The following is a 19,842-nucleotide window of genomic DNA, read 5'->3' on the forward strand; positions in this document are numbered from 1 at the left end:
TATTTTATTTCTTTATTTTTAATGATTTAGAGCAAGCGTGCAGAACTCCTTTCATCCTCAGGACCAAATTCCATTTCACAGCAGCTTTTAGGGGCAGCATTCCAGGACTGGTTGGGTCAAACGCAAATGAGGCAAGGGCAAAAATACTCAGTATTTTATAGCTTAAAGCTCTTACTGCCAATAACTAAGCCTTAGGAGAGGCCATTCAACCTTTTAGAATTTTTTTTTTGGGGGGGGAATGACACAAAAGCCAGGAAACTACCAAATGATCAGTGGTTGGGGGGTGGGGGAAGAAGCATGGCCATCTGGGAAACCCTGGAGGGGTGGATTTGACCCATTGGCCTGACATTTCACTAAGTGGTTCAGTGGACAAATGTTCATACTCAATAGCAGCCAGTCCTCGATAGAGCTCTCTCTCGCTCTCTTTCTGTGTGTGTAAATAAGGGTTGAATTAGCAGGCCTACAGTTTTGTCACTGCCACCCTAACCCAATAGTTGGCACAGAAGAATGTGGTTTAAGGAGAGAAGACAGACTTAGCTCAGAAAGAATGGGAAACAGCATCCAGAGATGACTGGGAACTCTGTGAGAATGGGGACTCTGTGAGCATGGGAAAGGGTTAAATGATAACCAGACTACTGAGAAAATGGCAGATGACACGAGAGAGTGCAAGAAGAGGGAGAGGGGAACAAAGACAGTGGAGCGCAACAGAGACCAGCAAAGGGGAAAGTGGTGCTGTCAAGCGTCCTGATATATAATTAAAAACCATCCTGATCTCCCACCGAGTGGAAACTGCTCTTCCCATGTCTGCTCCGCTAAATTAGCTCCGCTTGGGCAGCTGCAGCATGCGTCACATTTAACAGGGGCCCCCAGAGAGAAAGAAGGAAACCATTGCGATAGTCACCAGCCTGGCAGAGGGACAGCCGCCCTGCGAAGGCTTGGCAAGGGAGCGGCACCAGATGGTCCCACTGCCAAAGCAGCAGAGAATCTGGGGAAAGGAGCTGGCTTCCGTAACCGAGGGGCGATCCACACAGTGCCACATGAGTGGCTGCTCTCTTTGCAGCAGGCTGGAGCTAACAACTCTCAAGTAGATACACCACGCATAGCAAATTGAGCACCTCTCCACGTCCCACCAGCTGGCTATGCAGCCCCTTTCGCTGCGCTTCCGCTCTGTCACAGTGGGAGAGACCATCCAATTCGCTTTGTGTTTGCCGTTGGCCTTTAAAAAGGGGGGGGGGGAACTGGTCCTGACAGCAGGTATGCAGGAACAGAGTGCCGCTATTTGCTGTTGCCAGGCAACAGAAGGCAAAGTGAGCAAGAAAGCCTAAGGGGTCATGCAGAGCTAGCAGAACTACAGGTGCTGCGCTTCAGGCCATGCCACTGATGTACGGGCATAGACACACAATTAATGTATGTATATACACATGTATGCATGCATACTCAGAAATAAACCCCACTGGTCTCAAATGGCCTTAAGCTGTAATCCTAGAACACACTTACTAGGGAGTAAATCCAGGTAAACATGCACAAATATTGCACTATTAGTTTCCGTCATGAAACAGTTCAATGGGAATGTTCTACCAAAGTATACATACCCCCCAGCAGGATTGAAAATATTTATTGTGAGCGTCTTCTGAAATCCTGTTGAAAGTTTCGTGAGTGAGGAATGAATATTGATATACAGTGCAAATCACACTTAAGCCCCTTAATTCCTATGGATTTAAGTGCCCTTTCGTTCTGCGTTGAATTGTAGCCAGAGCATTTAACACATGTAAGTTAAAATGAAATTGTGTGTATGTATAATAAATCCTACATCTACTGGTGTTTCATTACATGAAAAAGTGGTTACTGCCCTTCATTGCGATTTTTCAAAGTAATGTAATAGAACCAGGGGTAGGTATGCTTGGGCCCTTGCCAAAGGCCCACAGGCCCACATCCCAGCAGGGTCCCACTGACAAGAACCCTTTGGAGTTGCTCCTCTTCTTCATCATTGCAACCTGCTTGTTCACCTGCCTCTTGCTCTGGTTCAGGCAACAGTGGTGGTGAGAAGGAGCAGCAGCAGATGCCACATCCTACTTGCTCACTGGTTCGCTGCATGCCAAGCAAGCAAATGGTAGTAATGTTGAGAAAGAGGCGATATATAAATGTAACAAATGAATAAATAAATAAATAAATATTGAGGAGGAACAACAGCAGCTGGTGACAATAGTAGTGAGAAAGTAGACTCAGAGGGAGGAGGACCATTGAGGGTTGGGTTATGTCTAGATGTTCAAAAGCAGAGGATGAAGGTGATCTTCTGTTTGCCCTCGGCATCTAGGATTGAGGTACACTGCCATTGTACATGCAGGTTCCATTTAGCCATCATACCTTAATAGACATGGATAGACCTATCCCTGCAAAGGATTCTGTATACAAAAGCAGTGATAGAACCCAAAATGTTATTAAAAATAATCTCAAGTCCCTTTGCCATTATTCTCATCTGATTGTGAACTTTACTACATCAGCCTATAGTTTCATGGAAAACTGCAAAAGATTGTGGCAACTTCAGTCTTTAAAATAAATCGGACTTACTGGGGTGTGTTTTTGTGGCGTGAAGAAAGCTAGAAGGGGCAGGAGGTGCGCGGCAGGCAGACAACGTTGTGAGAGGGGCCCGTGAAAATCTGTGAGCGCCCAGTAACGAGTGTGCAATAAAGCACTCATCTGATGGAGCTGAGATACAAAGTACACAGAGTAAACCATCTTATTGTCTGGATAGGTAATTTCCTGGTTCACACGGAGTAGCCATTTTAAAATGTCCCCAAGGAAGGAAGTGAAAGCTGCTCATAAAAATCAATGGAGAAATATATGATTTTAATGTAGCTTAGGCTGGGCACCAGTGTGTCCACCCAACCCCCACTCCAACCAAGCCCCTCCAAAAGATAGCAGAAAAAACAAAACCCTCCCTATACAAATGCCAAAGCAAATGCAGTTCATTCTCCATACTGCAGCTGGAAGGGGTTCTTGTTTGGAGGGAGTGGCTTATGATACAGTCCTGCAGTGCAGCTGTCATTGACTACTACAGAACAGGCTCTGAGTAGTTTACAACAATCCTACAGTGTTGTCCAGCAGTATTAGACCATTATTGCAGCTGAAGCTGAGAGTATAATAACCCTGTAAAACATCTAACGGTGGACACTGAATATTTTACATTATGATGTAAAGCACTTCAAGATGTTTTTATATGTAGTGAAATGGTCTATACATTGGTTTTAAAAAATGCTATCCATTGCTTTTGTCACCACATTGGAAGTTGGGCTGAGAGAGTACTATACAAAAACTTTGCAATATAGCTCACTGTTATATTTCTGTTGCAGGCTGGGAGGCTGTACTGAGAGAGAGTAGCTTACAGCATCCCTGCAGTGTAGTCCACTGTTAATATTGCAGGTCAGAAGTAAGGTTGCAGCTGGTTTCGTTTTCCCAATCAAAACTCCTTAAGACTAGTCTCTTCCGGCAGGCCTACCCAGATGAATTTTAAACCTAAGAATTTTAAGATGCTGTGATTGTTATTTTAATATTGTATTAGTTTTATATGCTCTTTTAACTAATTCTATGTATTATATAGTGTTTGGTGTTGTTCCCCGCCTTGATCCAGAGGGAGAGGCGGGATAATAATAATAATAATAATAATAATAATAATAATAATAATAATAATAATAATAATAATAATAATTTCTTTCAGGCTACAGCAAATGTCACAACTGTTCCCCCAGTCCCTGCTCAGAGGCCCAATGAAGCACTTAGAGAAGCCTCCATGTTCCACTGACTTGCATAGGAAATGGTTGCACATTTCCTTGTTCAAACAGTTTAAAGAGTGCACATGAAGACAGCCCTGAGTTAGAGCATAGACTCCTGTCTTCAATGCTATTGTTTGTTCTTTCAACCCACTCAGCCACAGGTTCATGCTCAACATTGCAATATTTTTTATTGAGTCCCTGGTGTGAGTGTGCACTGAACAAACTCAATTCCCTGAATCCTGACCCTTATATAGCCAAGATAGCACTGTCCATGTGCAGGAGGGAAGCAAACCCCAAAGTTTGCAGATTTTTTTAAAAAAATAAAAAAACTGTCAGGGAAGAATGCCTCACAAAACAGCCCAATAGTCCTCCAGCTATTTAGAAAACCTCAGATACAGCAACATAAGAATGCCAGCCCAGTCCACAAACTACCGTTCTACTATTTCCCCCTTGATATTTGCAGCAGTATGGAATTCTTGCAAAGCAAGTGATTGAAAATATGCTAGCAGGAACAGATTATCCTATCCGCTCCCAGCAAGTCTCCCTCAATTCTATCAGAGCCTTCTCCAACCTGGTACCCTGCAGACTACATACAACTCTTAACATCCCCCAGCCAGCATAGCCAATGGAATTGGAATTGTGGTCAAAAACATCTGGAGGACACCAGGTTGGGGGAAAGGCTGCATTACATCATCTTTGCTTCTTCTTATTTTTTCTCTATTGATTTTAAGCCACCTTGGACTGTCTTTGGAGGAAAGGCAGGACAAAAACTTCCAAATAAATAAAAACACACAACATAGTGTCATAGAAGTTAAATAATGAAAACAAATTAAACAAGAAATGTATGAAGACTCCACCAAATTCTGCACTAAAAAGGCCATCTTGCTTGCTCCTGTATTCCAGGATATTTCTCAATGGCCTGGTTCAGACAACATGCTAAACCATGCTGCTTAATGCATTCCCGTTAACCATTTTGTGGTTAAGCAGCATGGTTTAGCATGTTGTCTGAACCAGGCCATTTTGAAGCTTTCTGGTGGCAATCTTGAAAACATAATAATAGAAACCTGATAGGATGGGACTAGGGCTGAGTGAAAATGGACTCCTGGAGTTCTCCAGCCTATTTGTGGGTGGTGAAAATGAGGGGAGGAGCATTTTGCCAAATATTCTCTGTGGTGGCTTGGGAGCAGCTGGGTGGGAGGGGAAAAAAGCCATTTTCCAGAAAATTGTCTTCTGAGAAATGTCAGCCCGATTAATACTGAATGAAACTATATTGTTTGTTCATACTGATAGATGAAGGAGGCATTGGGCAAACAGAAGAGGATTAGAAGGAATGGGGGTGGGGTGAGGGGAAGGCCATCATTGCTCATTTTAACAATATTAAAACTATATTGAACACAATTGTAACCAAAATACTCCACCCTATTTGTGGGCAAGCAAAATTATGGGGGGCATTTCAACATATATTCTCCAGATTTGCAGTGGGGGGCACTGAAATTCCCCACAGTTCAGTTAGAGCTCAAAGAAGAACATTTTCAGAAAAAGTATCAAAAATTTCTTTTCTGAGAAGTTTTGGCCCAGCTCCACAGTGTTATATCTCTCCCATGCAATCCTGAGCATTTCTCCCCACCTGGGCATTAATGGAAGGGTAAAAAGTTTTAGAAGTATTTGTGGTTTGCTTTCAAAATCTGCAAACAAGTTACAATTTCTTTGGTTCAGCAATTATAAGTTGTACCCTGAATAAACCATCACATTTATAACTTCTTTACAAAGGCAAGGAATCCTAAGGTGTTAGGGCAAGAATGCAGAATTAGTATCAGCACATGTGGGCAAATTGCCCTCAACAGGCCCTGAATAGGATGGATGAAGTCAATGAACATGATCACAATCACCAACACCAGCTGCTCCTCCAAGTGCTGGCCAAGTCCCCTGTTGCCAGCATCTCCACTGTTATCTCTGATCTGAGTTCAGGGATAACCGTAGGGATTCCTCCAAGGGGAAGGACTTGGAGGCCCAGCCCTGGAGGAACCCAAGGAGGCTCCACAGGCTGGATGAGGCCCACAGGTTGGAGGTTCTACATCCCTGTGTGAGGGTGGCACCCTTCTTCACTATCTTGAACTACTTTCAAATCACAGATCGCTGTAAGTAAACTGTGGATGACAATGGTATTGATTACTTCATAATCATGAGGCAAATTAGGGGTAAGATTCCATGATAATCAAGGAACTCTTTTCTTCACTTTGGATTTATAATTTCTTTGTAAAAAGAGCCCAAGGTTAACAGAACCGCTCCACGACCCTCACAATAATCCCTTAGGGCAGGCATAGGGAACCTATAGACCTCCAGATATTGTTGAAATCCAGCTCTCAACATCCCTAACTAATGCTGTCTGGGGTTGATGGGAACTGGAGTCCAACAACATCTGGAGAGTCACAGGTTATCCAGCCCGGACTTATGGCATATTTAAACTGGTAAAGCAGAGGCAAAGGAAATGTTTTGAGGTTCACAGGATGGTTTTGACAGTGCCAAGGATTAAAGTCACAGTCCTCAAAGTTTCCAGTGAAACTTTTCTGGAGGTACGTTTCACTAAATAATCATGACTTGCCTATGAGCAAAGGTCCTGAGATACATTTAGGTATTATCTGTCATATTGCAGTACCAGTTAGAGCTGCCTAAGACAAATTTGCTGAGCTTGCAGTACCTGCTCTGTTCCCAGAAGTTATCCAATGCCAGCCCCTTGTCATATACAACACGCCACAAGCAAACACATTACAAAGAAGGAGTTGCTGTGCTCTTTTATTCCACAGGCAGTAGAACTGATCTTACCCCAGCCTTCATCATGCATCCTCCAGACGTTAGCAGCTGTTCAAATGCTAATTTACTCATCAATCCCGTTCCCCACCACCATGCTTTCTGCCTTTTATTATTTCAATTTAAAACACAATTTGTACATTTCTGCAATTAAAAGTTCATTTGTTGCCTTCATGTGTTTACATTAAAGAACTGGTGCAGAGTGAACAAGTGTGGGGATTCATGATGTCACAGGCATTAGCCAGTCAGCTCTATGTAAAACCAGCTTCTCTTGCAAAACTCAATAGAACTGGTTTCTCCAGAGCCCAATCCTAAAGAAAAGCTGTTATTTTAAACAGATGGTGGCGATTAAGTTTCCAGAGCAACCAAGTTACTTAAGCGATGTTTCGTTTGCATGCAGCCCGTAGTATATGAGACTAATGTTATAGAGGAAAAACCACCCTTAACATCTTAATATAAATGAAACTGCAGAGAAGCCCTTCGGAATTGGCATTGTACTAAAAATTCTTATACGCTGAAGGACAGAATACTTGGTGGTGCAACATTTCTTAGTAGAAAATTGCAATTGAAGATCAGGGGGATTTAGAATCTGGGGATTAAAATGAAAATGCATCTTGCCATCAAAATTATGCACAGCAAACAAGTACCACAAATGAGCTTGATTTGCATTGCTTGTTCTCTTTACAAAGATAGAAACTTATCTCTGCTCCACTGCTGTGGAAGGTAGCAGCAAGGAGTACTTTGGTCAGTGAGGATCAGTTTTCCATCCCCGGTTATTGTTCAAGGAAGTCACCATCCTCAAAATGCTGTATGATGTAGCCGCTTCTGACTTCAAGAAGGCTGGAACACTGTTCCTTTCCAAGCTATCCCAGACCTTCCTTCCATAAAATCACAAGTTTGCTTTTGTTGCTAATTTAACTTCCTGCTTTGTTGTCCTTGAACCGAAGACCTGCTTTAAGGTAGATTCCTGCAATGAGCAGGGGGTTGGACTTGATGGCCTTGTAGGCCCCTTCCAACTCTACTATTCTATTATTCTAACCATCCTATTCTGGTGCAGACACAGTCCTAAGAACCAAACAAAGCAAAACACTGCACCTACTTCTGATAAGGAATAGTTCAGATCTTCTCCCATCATGTCCAAACTCAAAACCATCACAGCTCTGGTAAACAACTCTCAGCTCTGCACATTAACAGACTTAAATTGCATCAACTCTTACTAAATATGAGCCCCACTTACACTGTTGGGACATACAGTGGACAGCTTCAGCTACAGGACAACTCATAATTGGAATGAATGAATGAAACACATGGCTAGACCACCATTTTGCGATTAATCCCTTTCTGAATGGTACATAGAGCAAAGCAAACACCTGCATGGAAAAGCTTCTATATCAATATAAATAAAAAATGGGTGGGAAGAAACCCGGGGGGGGGGAGGGGAATTCACTAGTGCTACTTTGATCAATCACACTTAATATTTAGATCAATAAGAGTTCAGTTCGATGCAAGGGTTACTGATACAGGGAGACACAGTCAAGGCAGATAAAGCTGACCAAAGCAACTCAAGAGAAGTTTCTTGTTTCTTCCTAAATAGTATGATAACCATCTTGCTGTTAGCCACTGAATCTGAATCAAACAATTCCTTAAGTGAATACTATGACCCCTGGAACATAGGAAGCTACTGTATATTGAGTCAGACCACTGGTCCATCTAGTTCAATATTGTCAACACGGACTGGCAATGGCTCTCCAAGTTTTTAGGCAGGATTCTTTCCTTGGCCTATTGAACCCAGGACCTTCTGCATGCAAAGCATGTGCTCTATCACGCTGAGCTATGGCCCCTTTTCTGCCCTCTTCCCCCAACAGTGAAACAAGGAGAGAAAGGGTGGGTTCACTCATTTTACCTGTAACTCTGTCCACCATTGAGTGTGACACACACGCCCCGATTGAGTTTTCAATGGCTCTACAAAGCAGGGGCAGGGGGGAGTTTCCCTAAGTCTGCATTAAAGGACAGCCAGTCCCCTGACCCTTCGGGGCAGTACAGTTCTTGCCCCCTTAATTCAGGAGCACCAACTTAGGAAAAACAAAAACAAGCAAATAACAGGTAAAGTAGGAGATCTATTCAGATGTCTCAGTGTCCGAGCTTTTTCTCTGGGATTCCACAGTCACAGAGCAGACAAGACACTCAAAGCACAATACAACAGTCAGAGGAGGCAATGAATAAGGGAGGAGAAAGACAAGGCCAATTGCTTTCGCTGTTTTGCCCCGAGGACAGGTATGGTGATGCGGGACTAGGAGAGAGAGGCAGGGAAATAATCAGGGATGGAAAAAATTGATCAACTGAAAGTTCTTTTTTGGATCAATAATATAAAACGAGCACAATCGTCTGAAATGCGGCTGCCTATTGAGGCAGCCAAGGTCATTGGCGCCTCTCCTCTCCAGCACGATTTCTATGCAACACGTTCAAAATGTAATTAAAATTACATTGCTCTGTGCGCAGGGCCAGCCCAAGACATTTTGCTGCCTGAGGCAGAACAGCAACTGATGCCCCATTCTATCCCTCTGTGGTCCCCAGTCAAGGTTCAAAGCACCCAAGGTGAGTCAAGTTATTTTGGCACCTGAGGGAGCAGAAAAGGTTTGCCTGGCAGTAAAATACAATCATAATAAATTAATTAAACCATTTGCTGCCCTTTCAAGACAGTAAAAAATAGATGTCTGAGGCTTCCGTCTCAATGTGCTTAATGGTAGGGCCAGCCCTGCATGGGGGAAGTGCTCACCAACCCTCACATTGGCAAGAAATCCTGAGGCATGCTTAGCAGATGCAAGAACCAAGCATAAAGGGAGGGATTCTTCTTGCTGCAGGACACCTCTTTCCCATCTCCATTACCAGTGGGTATGGTGAGAGGCAAAGAGTCCATTCTTGTTCTATACATGGGGTAAAAAGTGGATGAGTGAGTGGAAAAGAAGTTTGACTAGGAAGGGATAAGCTGAGGGAAGGAGTGGAGCAAGGAAATTGTGATGGATCCACCTAGCATCTAGGATAGGGGTAGATACCAGCTTGTATCATTTCCCCCCGGCCGGGAAAATATATTTCTTTTTGAGTGAATAGCAAGGGAGGGGACATTTTTGGTGCTTCCAGATGTAGGCTTTGATTGTGCAATTGCCTCATCCACAGAATTTCCCCTCTGTTGGAAGACAGAGTTATGTATGCTACAAAGCCTGACCTAGGCCCCCTAGACTAGACTAGACTGACTCAGGAACGTTGGAGATGCTATCCATTCATCGGTATTGAAGCAAGATTCAACTGGCCGTCCAGCTGGCTTCTGTACATGGGATGGAGGCCATCTTGTCCTTTATCTCAAGCTGCTAAATCCTTTATCTCAAGCTGCTAAATTTCTTTGGCTGGTCCTAACTAGGAGCATCTGGAAGCACTCTTAATCTTCCTTATAGAAGAATATCCAATTTTCTGGGGTATGTGAAGGTGATGAGTAAAGGAATGAGAGATTATGAATCCCTTTGGCTGTTTTATGGTCAACATACCCGCAGATGTTGGTTTGTTTTTCCAGCCAACCATGCCTTAAACAATCAAGGTCTAGTCTTTTCACATTTCAGGGCGCTTTCCCATTGCAGGATCTGTTTTAAAACATTATTACTTGCCCTGGCCTTGAAGATTAAGAGTTGGCCTGTAATAGCCTTCCCCCTATGTAGTACCTTCCAGATGTGTTGGACTACAACTCTCAGAAACCCCAACCAGTTGGCTGGGGATGCTGGGAGATGTAGTCCAACACATCTGGAAGGCACCAGGTAGGGGAAGCTGACCAATAAAATTGAAGACATTTTTAAACATTATGCTTTCCACCTTCCATTCTTCAGCACATTACCTCCTACAGGAATTTGACACGGCCAGCAACTCTGGCTGCTGCCTTTGACTGACCCTGCCTCGGTGCTTTTCATAGTGGGCAGAGCTTATCCTGCCAGAGAGATAAAGTGGTGGAGAAAGTTTCACCTGGCTAATTCATTCATACTGGCTGCTTTAAAAGGCCTAAGGATACAGAAAAGGATGCAAAAGACCTATGGGCAAAAGACTTGAAGGAAGGATGTCCTGTGACTATCTGACTTACGGAGAGAACCCATGGCCCCTAGACAGCAAAGGAGGGGCCATAGGATAGTTCATATTCCCAGCTCAGAGGATGGAGACAGCACTCCAACCACGAAGATCCAACCCCCTTTGCCCTCTCCCTCACACAGCATGAAAAGAACCAAGCTGGCTGTCTTCTAGGGTGGGAAAAACAACCTCAAGAGAGGGGGGAAAGGGGGCATTTCAGTGGGCGGGAAGGGGACTGGGGAGGCCAGGATACCAGCTATCCTAAGGCCTCTCCAGCTTTCTTCCCTCGCCCTCTGAAATGCTTTTGCTAGATGGGCAAAAAGGCCCATCAAACAAAAAAATGCAGGGTAGTAAGATAGAGAGGCGAAGATCGCCTCCACTCTTCTTCTCCTCGCAGCTGGCATAGGATGGCCATAATCCAGTGGATTCAGGGGCTTATGATCATTGAATTGCTTGAAGTAATGATATATTGTTATAAATCTCTTTTTTAAAAAGATGGGATGGAGAATAGAATTTATATTGGCCTAGTCACTATTCATTCTACTGTGACTCTGGCAACTGGAGAGGTTAAAATCGGCATCCAGTTACTAAATCAGCATAAGCCAGGGGTGTTGACTCTCCAGCCTGGGGGCCAAATCCAGCTCTCCAGGGACGGTTTCCCAGCTGTTGTGCAGTTTTTCCCTGTTCAGGGAGGTTGTTGCCTACCCTAAGGCTTAGTTACTAGCAGTAAGAGTTTTAAACATAAAATATGCTGGTGTTTTTCATCCTCCCTACTTTGCCTTCAGCCACGCCTTCCACTGGAATGCCCCCCTCCTTAGAGCATCTCTGAAACTGAATTAGACCCTCAAGATAAAAGCGGTTCTACATCCCTGGAAAGAGCCCTTAACGGGGATATGTTATGGAGAAAATGTGTGTCATTCTGTTCTTAGCCATAGGAATGGTGGAGTTAGAACATTGCACCTGGAAGTGAGAATTATTGTGCTGAATTTTAAAGGAGGAAGCTTGATTGCAAGGGGATGACCAGAGGGTGGGCTGGCTCACTACACCCCTTTCCCAGCTGCACTCCTGATCAGAAATATTCATCCTAGGGAGCACCCCCTCCCCTTCCTATGGTGGTAGCTTCCAATCAGCCTTCCCCAATCTGATGCCTGCTGAATGTGTTTGACTACAACTTCCACCCTCCCCAGCCATCATGGCCATTCAACATGTGTTGAGCTAGAATATCCCATCCGACATCTGGAGGGCACCAGGTTGGGGAAGATGTTTACAGCTCAATGTTTTAATGTTTACAGCTCAATGCTTAATTTTGTAAAGGGGCCAAACACGGGTCTCTAGTTTCCTTGAAATCACACCCTCTCAGGTAGAAGCCTGGTTCCACAATCCCCAAAATGGAAGGGCTGGTTTGTGGTTATTCAGCAGTAGGAGTGGGGCTACTCAGCAGCAGCGAAAGGCACACCACTGAATACCAGTTGGGCAGAGCTTTTGCTTTCCTTCCCTACTGACATGCTGCTGCTGGTCCCCAGAGAATGCTTGTTATTGGGTGGATTAGAATATACAGAAAATACATTCTGGACAAGATGAATCTTTGGCCCAGTCTGGCAGGGAGAGGCTTTTTCACTTTGTCCATGTGCAGGGGCACTCTCATTATGATTTCACACCTGGCAGGGCCCAGGCCCAATTCCAAAGAAGCAAGCAGAGGAATATTCGTTTGGAGCTGCTCGAGTTTCTCTCTCTAATTGTTTGCTACAATGTTTGTAAAAGTCTTTTTTAAAAAATATATATCAAATCACACGCTTGAAAAAAACCAAAACAAAGCAAAAACAGATCCTGGGGCTTGAGCCCTGGCTCAGGTTAAGCACTCTGCAGCAGCTGCCCTTTCCCTCCCTGTTGTGAATTGGACCTGGCAGATAGATCGCACATGCAGAGAGGTTTCTGGCCTGCCTCTCTCGCAGCTAGCTAGCAGAGACCGCTGGACCAATGAAGGAGGGATGCAGGCCAGAAATGGGAAGCTGGGAGCATCCCTAGGGGCTGTTCCCTATTGGCTTCTTGGTCTTGCTGCCTTGACATCCGGAGAAGGAAGGTCTCTATCCTATCTATCCAGTCACCGGGTTCTCATAGGAAAGGGGGGGCAGGGGGGGAATGAAGCTCTGAGAGCAATAGGGTGTGTCTCCTCTCCTGTGCCTCCTTCTTTATCTGCACCTGCCGGCTAAGGAGCCCGGGAAAATCGCCGATTTGCCATACCGCCTGTTTGAACACTGCAGGGGTGGTGGTGATGGAGAGGCAAGGGTAGTCCTAGGCTGGCTACGTGGACCCTCCGACTCCCCCCCCCCCCGCAAAATCAATCTCTTTCCCAAAGGTTCCGGTTACCATCAACGCCTTGAGCCCCTAACAACCGTGAGCTCGCTTTCCAAAGAAAGCAGCAACACCACACTGTGCTGTCCTGGCCTCACACCCCGCCTTAGATCCTTTCCGGTTTCTCCTTGTAGTCTAACCTGCAATTGCTTGGCGAGAAAGCTGTCCTCCCCCCACCCCACCCCACCCCACCCCCCGCAATCCCCGCATTCGTGCACTACCAGCCTCCTCGGGCGCCTGTCTCCACCCAAGCGCAACGCGACCCCCCACCCGGCACCACCACCGATCCAGAGGGCAAAGCGAGGCACGCAGAGGAGAGAGAGGAATCGCTGCCGGCAGCGCCCACCCGACGGGGGGACAACCTCAACCGACACCGCCTCCCGGAAAGCCGAGGGGACGCCTGGTCCGCGGCGGAGCGTGGCGCGCCAGTGCCGGGCGTTGCTCGACGCCGCCGGATGCCGCCCGCCGCCCGCCGGGCCAGCGAGAAACGACCGACGCTTTGCAGGCACCTGCCGCAGCGAGCCGAGCGGGGCCGGCGCTCGCCCGCCCTTTGCAGCTGCTTCTTGCAAGGAAACGAGCGGCGGCGGCGGCGGAATGGGGAGCCGCGCCCGGCTACTCACCGCTTTGCTCCCCCAGGAAGACCAGTTTGAATTTCCTGAGTGGGTTCCCGAAGTCTCCTCCCGTAGACATGGTGCGCCGGGCTCCGCGGAAAGCAGGACCGGAGGAAAACGGGGGTTAAAGGGAGGGGGCAGCAATTGCAGGCTGGTCCTTTTGCTCAGGGCGACCGGGAGCAGCAGCAGCAGCAGCAGCTCCAGCTCCTCTCGCCTGCCTGCCTGCCTTCTTGCCGGGAGTTCTGGCTGCCGCTTGCAGGCTGCGATCGGTGCGCTCTGCAGGGGGAGCCGCCCGAGCGGGGCGCAGCCTGCAGTTGCCGGGCAAGGACGCGCGCCCACCCTGGAACGCGGCTGGGACGAGCGCTGCTGCTCTCGGCCGCCTGCTGCTGGATCTCGCCCTTCGCCTGCCCGCCTGCCTCGCCTGCCCACCCCGGTCCGCGGCGCCTGCGCTCTGGCCTCTTCGCGGCTACCCTGATGTCATGCTGGAGCAGCCAGCAAGCCAATGCGGTGCTGCAGGAGAGGGAGGTGTGTGGATGTACCAACCCGAGCTGGGAGAGAGCAGGGCGGTCCCGTGGAAGTGTGTGTGTGTGTGTGTGTGTGGTGGGGGAATCCAGGGAGGAGTGGATCCCTCCCTGCCGCAAGGGACCACGCGGAGCCACCGCCGCAGACCCGGCAGGTGTGTTGTGTTTTTTCTTTTGCTTTCCCCAACTGGCGCCGATTGGGGCTGAGCAGGTGGGAAAGCAGCCACAAGTGTGTCTCCCGAGTGGGTAAAAGGCAGACAAATTGGCTGGCTGGTGATGAGATCATCGTCCCCTTGTGTACTCCGCGATAATTAATCCGGAATTGATGCTTCCCTCCTGCTGGTTTTATTCGCCCCAAATCCCGAACGGGGGATTCGAAGGCTGAGTTCGGACCACACGCTGATCAACGGTTGTTTCCCATTCTGTTCCTATTCCTCCCACCCATCCACCCGTTGATTAGCGTGTCGTCCGAACTCAGCCGAAGTCGTCTTAAGCACGCTTGATGAGGGAAGAGGGACCCACCTTGCACCTTTCTTTAACCATCCTGGGTGTGTGGGCAGGGCAAAGATCACAAAACACGTATTCATAATCCTTCAACGCCCTGGTGTACTCACATTCTGCCCTTGGTTATCACGTGGCAAAAGAGTGCATCGCTCTTTTGAAGGGTGATTAGATAGGGTGGGTGGATGCAAAAGAGGAAATGGGCTCCTGCACCTTTATAAGGGTAGTGTGAAGAAGGAATTTCAGCAGGTATAACCTACATGACAAGCTACACTTGCAGAAATTCCATCTTCCACACTACTATTAAAAGAGGTCTCTAGCCACCCTATTTGAAGCCAATGTGTGATTACAATCCTATACCTATTTACCTGGGAGTCAGTCCCATTGAGCATAACAAGACTGAATTCTCAGGATTGCATTGTCACTTAGTGTGGATCCAACCCATGGTTATGGAGGTGAGGGTGGTTGCAAGCAACATGGTTCAATGAGTTTCCATTATTAGGAGCAGGGCGGGTGGTACTTAGTTCTGTTGAGAGGAAGTAGCCATTTCTTCTTTTTCCATCTTAAAACAATGTGCAGATAAAGCTAAGAGGGCAGGGGATAATGGGAATTGTAGTCCAACAAATCTCAAAAGCAGCTGGTTTGAGAAGACTGTCATATCTTCTTTCAGAAACATCAAATATTTCCTTTTTTTACTCCCCATATATTCAGCCTGAAGAAGCATTTTGTGTAACTCAAAAAATCTTATATTGCATGTTGAACATTGGTTGGTTCTATTGAAGGTATTATTCTATTGTTCCTGTGAATTCTCTCGTAATGTGCCACATCATGAGCAATGCCCTTAGAAATGTCTACATCCATTAACCCAGCTGCCTAGAGCAGGGGTCCCCAACCCCGTTAGGAACAGGGCCGTGCAGGTAAGCTGCTTTCACCCCACCTCCACTCCACTCCAGCATACCTGGGCGCGGAGTGCCATCTCGCCTGCCCAGCCAAAGCGAAGCCAGGACACTGGAGTGGGGGTGGGGGGCGGCTTCGTGCCCGGCCGGAAGCTGCTCTAGGAGAGTGACTTCCGGGCGCGCCGTTCTGAAGCTGCCCGCCTGCCCCAGTGTCCTGGCTTTGCTTCGGCTGGGTGCCCACCCTGCCAAAGCGAAGCCAGGACACTGGAGTGGGGGGGAGGGGCAGGGGGGAGGGGCAGGGGGCTTCCCAAAACCATCCCCTCAAACCCCCCCCCCGGGTCTGTGGAAAAATTGTCTTCCACGAAACTGGTCCTTGGTGCCAGAAAGGTTGGGGACCGCTGGCCTAGAGAATCCCGCCTTCTGTTAGTACCATCACCATTGAGGGCCTTCTTGGTGGCTGCTCCCAGGCTGTGGAACTCTCTGCCCATGAAGGCTCGGTTGCCTCCCTTGCTGTTGTCTTTCAGCTGGCAGGTAAAGATGTTTTTAGTCAGGCAGGCTTTGGCATGTAAGCTGGTCTGTTGGGTGCCATTTTTATTCTTTTATTGTGTTTTAATTGCATTACACACACACACACATGGTAGTTATAACCAAGTTTTTATGGCAAATGTTATTGAGTGCCATTTTCTTGGTGAAAAGGTATGGAATGAATAAAAATAAATAAATTTAAGCCCAAATTAGTGAAAAGATATATATCTTTTCCAGCCCAGGTTGAAAGCACAATGCTGATTCTGCCTGGTTTTGCACCATCTTAAAACATTTGCTGTTTAACAAACATGCAGCTTTTGTATAGACAGCCGAAGTACCATGTGGCTCCCAAGGCATAGGACATAAAGGGCAAGCAATGGGGTATATTTTATCCTTACAAAGAACTCTTTGTAATTCAAAAATTGCAAGCACCTTTTCCAATTGAATGCAGACGTTATTGCTTATATTCTGCATCCCTCAGTGCAACTTGGACAATCTATCCACATTCGGCAACCACTAAGAAAGCGAGGCATGTTAACAAGGGGTAAATGCTTCAGGATAATGCACAATTAATCCAATCAGTTTTATGTTGACTGTCAGGAAAGCTAAATGGGGCCAATTTATGCTATTGGACGGTACCTAATGGCTCTGGCTACCTTGGAAATGCACAAAGGGTCATGTGGGCATATATTTTCTTTCTTTTTGTGCAGTCTGTAGGAAGAAATGTGCTTCTTAACAGGAAAAACTTGCCACCCAATTTAGAAGAAAACAATATTTTTTAGGTAATCTTATCTGCAGCTAGCATAAGACTCCAACGTTTTGTCAAATGCTTTGATCAGTGTAATTGAAAATGACTTGAGTGATAAACTATCTACCACGTCTCCTGGGAGACATACTCAGCAGCTTAAGTCTATACCATTAGGGTCCGTCCATCCATCCCCACCCCAGTCTCCCATTGACACTCAGACCACAATCTCCTGGCTCTAGCGTGGCTAGGAGCATCTTTTAAAGTTTACCAGAAGCATCCTTGTTCTCTCAGGTTTTGCACCTTATGAGCTTTATGTATTTACACGCAAGATGCCCACTAGATGGTGAGAATGTGCATGGCAATGTGGCCATAAAGAGGGTGGTGGTTTTGGGGAAGTTCTACTCACAGCTTTCCTTTCATGCTCCCAAGATAGCAAGCTCCATCCCATGAGCGTTTTATTGAATGCTCGTTACTGAGCACTCACGGAGTTTGCTCAGGTCCCTCACATGATGTTGTCTGCCTTCCACATGCCTTCTGGCCTTCCTTGCGTGACAAAAAAACCCCTCATAAAGTCCGATGTATTTGTAAACACGGAATTGCTGCTCTCTCCTGTTGTGTGTGGGAGAAGCAGCACCAGTAGAACAGCAGCCTCAATGGGCCTCGTGCTCGTTGTGTACTTCCTCTTCTTGAAAGAGGAAGTAACACACCTGCAGAGAAGTGAGGTAGGGAGCGTGTTAACCCTGTATTATTAATTAATTAATTAATTTATTTATTTATTTATATAGCACCATCAATGTACACCATCCTGGTGTGATGGAGCTCAGAGTTAAGAGAAAGGCTAGAATGATAAAGGACTTGAGTTTCCAGTGCTGAACTGAAAGCCTTCACTGGACATGGAGACTCTTTGTGAGCACACAAAGCAGGGTCCGTCTCCTCTCACAACTTCATGGGACAATCCCCATCTGATCGGCACTGGCAATTAAGTTCACATCGATTTACAATATAGTACCCAAAGGGAGCATCGGGACTGCATGGAGATTGGGTCTCTGTAGTTCCCAGCAGACTTTGCTCCACATTTCTTTCTTTATCCTGCCTTGCCTTGGACCTTGTTCCTAGGGCCAGTGCTGCCTGAGGTAAAGGACAAGAACGGTGCCCTCCTCTTCCCTCCCTGTATGGAAGCCAACAAGACTGACAGTTGAATCTTGCTTCAAGAGTGGTGACAGGATGGCATCCCCCGCTCTTCCTCAGGGTAGCTAAATGCACTGGGGCTGTGTTGACAATACTGTGCCAGAGGGAACAATGGTCTGACTCTGCATAAAGCAGATTCCTATGTTCCTGCGCCTGCTGAAGCAGGAGGAAAGCAAGCTGGCCTGGCCAGTGCACTCACCCCTGAAATAATGGCACCCATTCTGGCAAATACAGAGGTTTAAGAGCTCTTACTGTGTTACCTTCCTTCAGGGGAATCTCTGTCTCAGACAGCAGTGGCGATGCAGAACATGTTGCCCTCGCCACAGTTTTATTTATATTTATTTGTTACATTTATATACCGCTCCACAGCTGAAGCTCTCTGGGCGGTTTACAAAAGTTAAAAACAGTAAACATTAAAAAAAAGTATATAAAATTTAAAAACATAAAAACAACAGTATAAAAACAACAGTATCCATTTAAAAACAACAATTCTGGGGTCCGTTAAAAAGCAAACTTAGCATTGTTAAATGTTGTTAAATGCCTGGGAGAAGAGAAAAGTCTTGACCTGGTGCCTGAAAGATAACAATGTTGGCACCAGGCGAGCCTCATCGGGGAGATCATTCCACAGTCGGGGGGCCACCACTGAAAAGGCCCTCTCCCTTGTTGCCATCATCCGAGCTTCCCTTGGAGTAGGCACTCGGAGGAGGACCTTAGATATTGAATGCAGCACTGAGCATGTTCAGGGCAACTGGGACCAGCAGCAATTCCAGTAAGTCCATTTGACTTACTGGCTGAGGCAGTAGCTGCTGCAAACGAAGGTGATGTAGAGACAATATCAAATCTGACCAAAAGGAAGGCAACTCAAAGGGCAAGAAGAACGGAGAGGAAGGCATGAATTTAGATTAGGTTTCTTGACTCTGACTCACAGGTACTCCTAGATATTAACTTTAAGATAGGTAGGATCGCTAGCTAACTTCATATGTATTGAATCTACAAGTAAAGGACTCTCTGCCAAATTTATTCTGGGTATGCTGGTTTCTCCCCCACTTACTACACTGTCAAACAGATGTTTATCTTTGGTCTTAAAGAACACTTGCACTTGAAAATTATTTGGTTTATCTAATTGAAATCTTGCATCAACTAAGGTTATGGTAAACCTTAGGTTTACCATGCTCTAAGGTTATGGTAAACTCACGTGCATCACTTTGGCAACATAGTACATATATTTTAGGTTTAGATTACTGGAGAATCCTGTACAGTCTGGTCTACTTAGAAGTAAGTTCCATTGAGTTCAGTGGGTATTAATTCCACTGTTAGTTTTACCCTACCCTGTGCCTGTTTGCATTCTCTTCCCCTCCTTATTGTTTTACTATGATTTTATTAGAATGTAAGCCTATGGGGCAGGGTCTTGCTATTTACTGTTATACTCTGTACAGCACCATGTACATTGATGGTGCTATATAAATAAATAAATAAATAATAATAATAATAATAATAATAATAATAATAATAATAATAATATAGGGCTGCAGCCTAAGCCAACTAGAGGGGACAACAAATAAAGTTTGGGGGCTAAGTGATAAGGTAAAAATTGGGTGTAGATACTTTGAATGGTTTTAATTTTTGTGAACCGCCCAGAGAGCTCTGGCTATTGGGCGGTATAGAAATGTAATAAATAAATAAATAAATAAATAGTTGGAACTTACCCAAGAGTTCTTAAAGGACTCTGGAGTTCACACATTCAAATTATCAAGACTTCTTGACTTGCAGAGAGGATGACCTAGGTTCGGTTCTCACAACTGCACAACACCTTCTGCA

At 46.0% G+C, this 19,842-nt stretch overlaps 1 protein-coding gene across 1 annotated transcript in view; it reads right to left on the reverse strand.

Moving 5' to 3' along the window:
* RAB6B (RAB6B, member RAS oncogene family) overlaps positions 1 to 13,768 on the reverse strand; it is a 69,742-nt gene extending 55,974 nt beyond the window's left edge. The window contains exon 1 of the mRNA XM_063132301.1: positions 13,655 to 13,768. Coding sequence (XP_062988371.1) covers positions 13,655 to 13,724 — 70 coding nt within the window. The 5' untranslated portion in view covers positions 13,725 to 13,768. The remainder of the gene's footprint in view (positions 1 to 13,654) is intronic.
* Positions 13,769 to 19,842: the final 6,074 nt, after the last annotated feature.

The sequence above is a fragment of the Elgaria multicarinata genome, chromosome 8, assembly GCF_023053635.1.
Source record: "Elgaria multicarinata webbii isolate HBS135686 ecotype San Diego chromosome 8, rElgMul1.1.pri, whole genome shotgun sequence".
Lineage (NCBI taxonomy): Eukaryota > Metazoa > Chordata > Lepidosauria > Squamata > Anguidae > Elgaria > Elgaria multicarinata.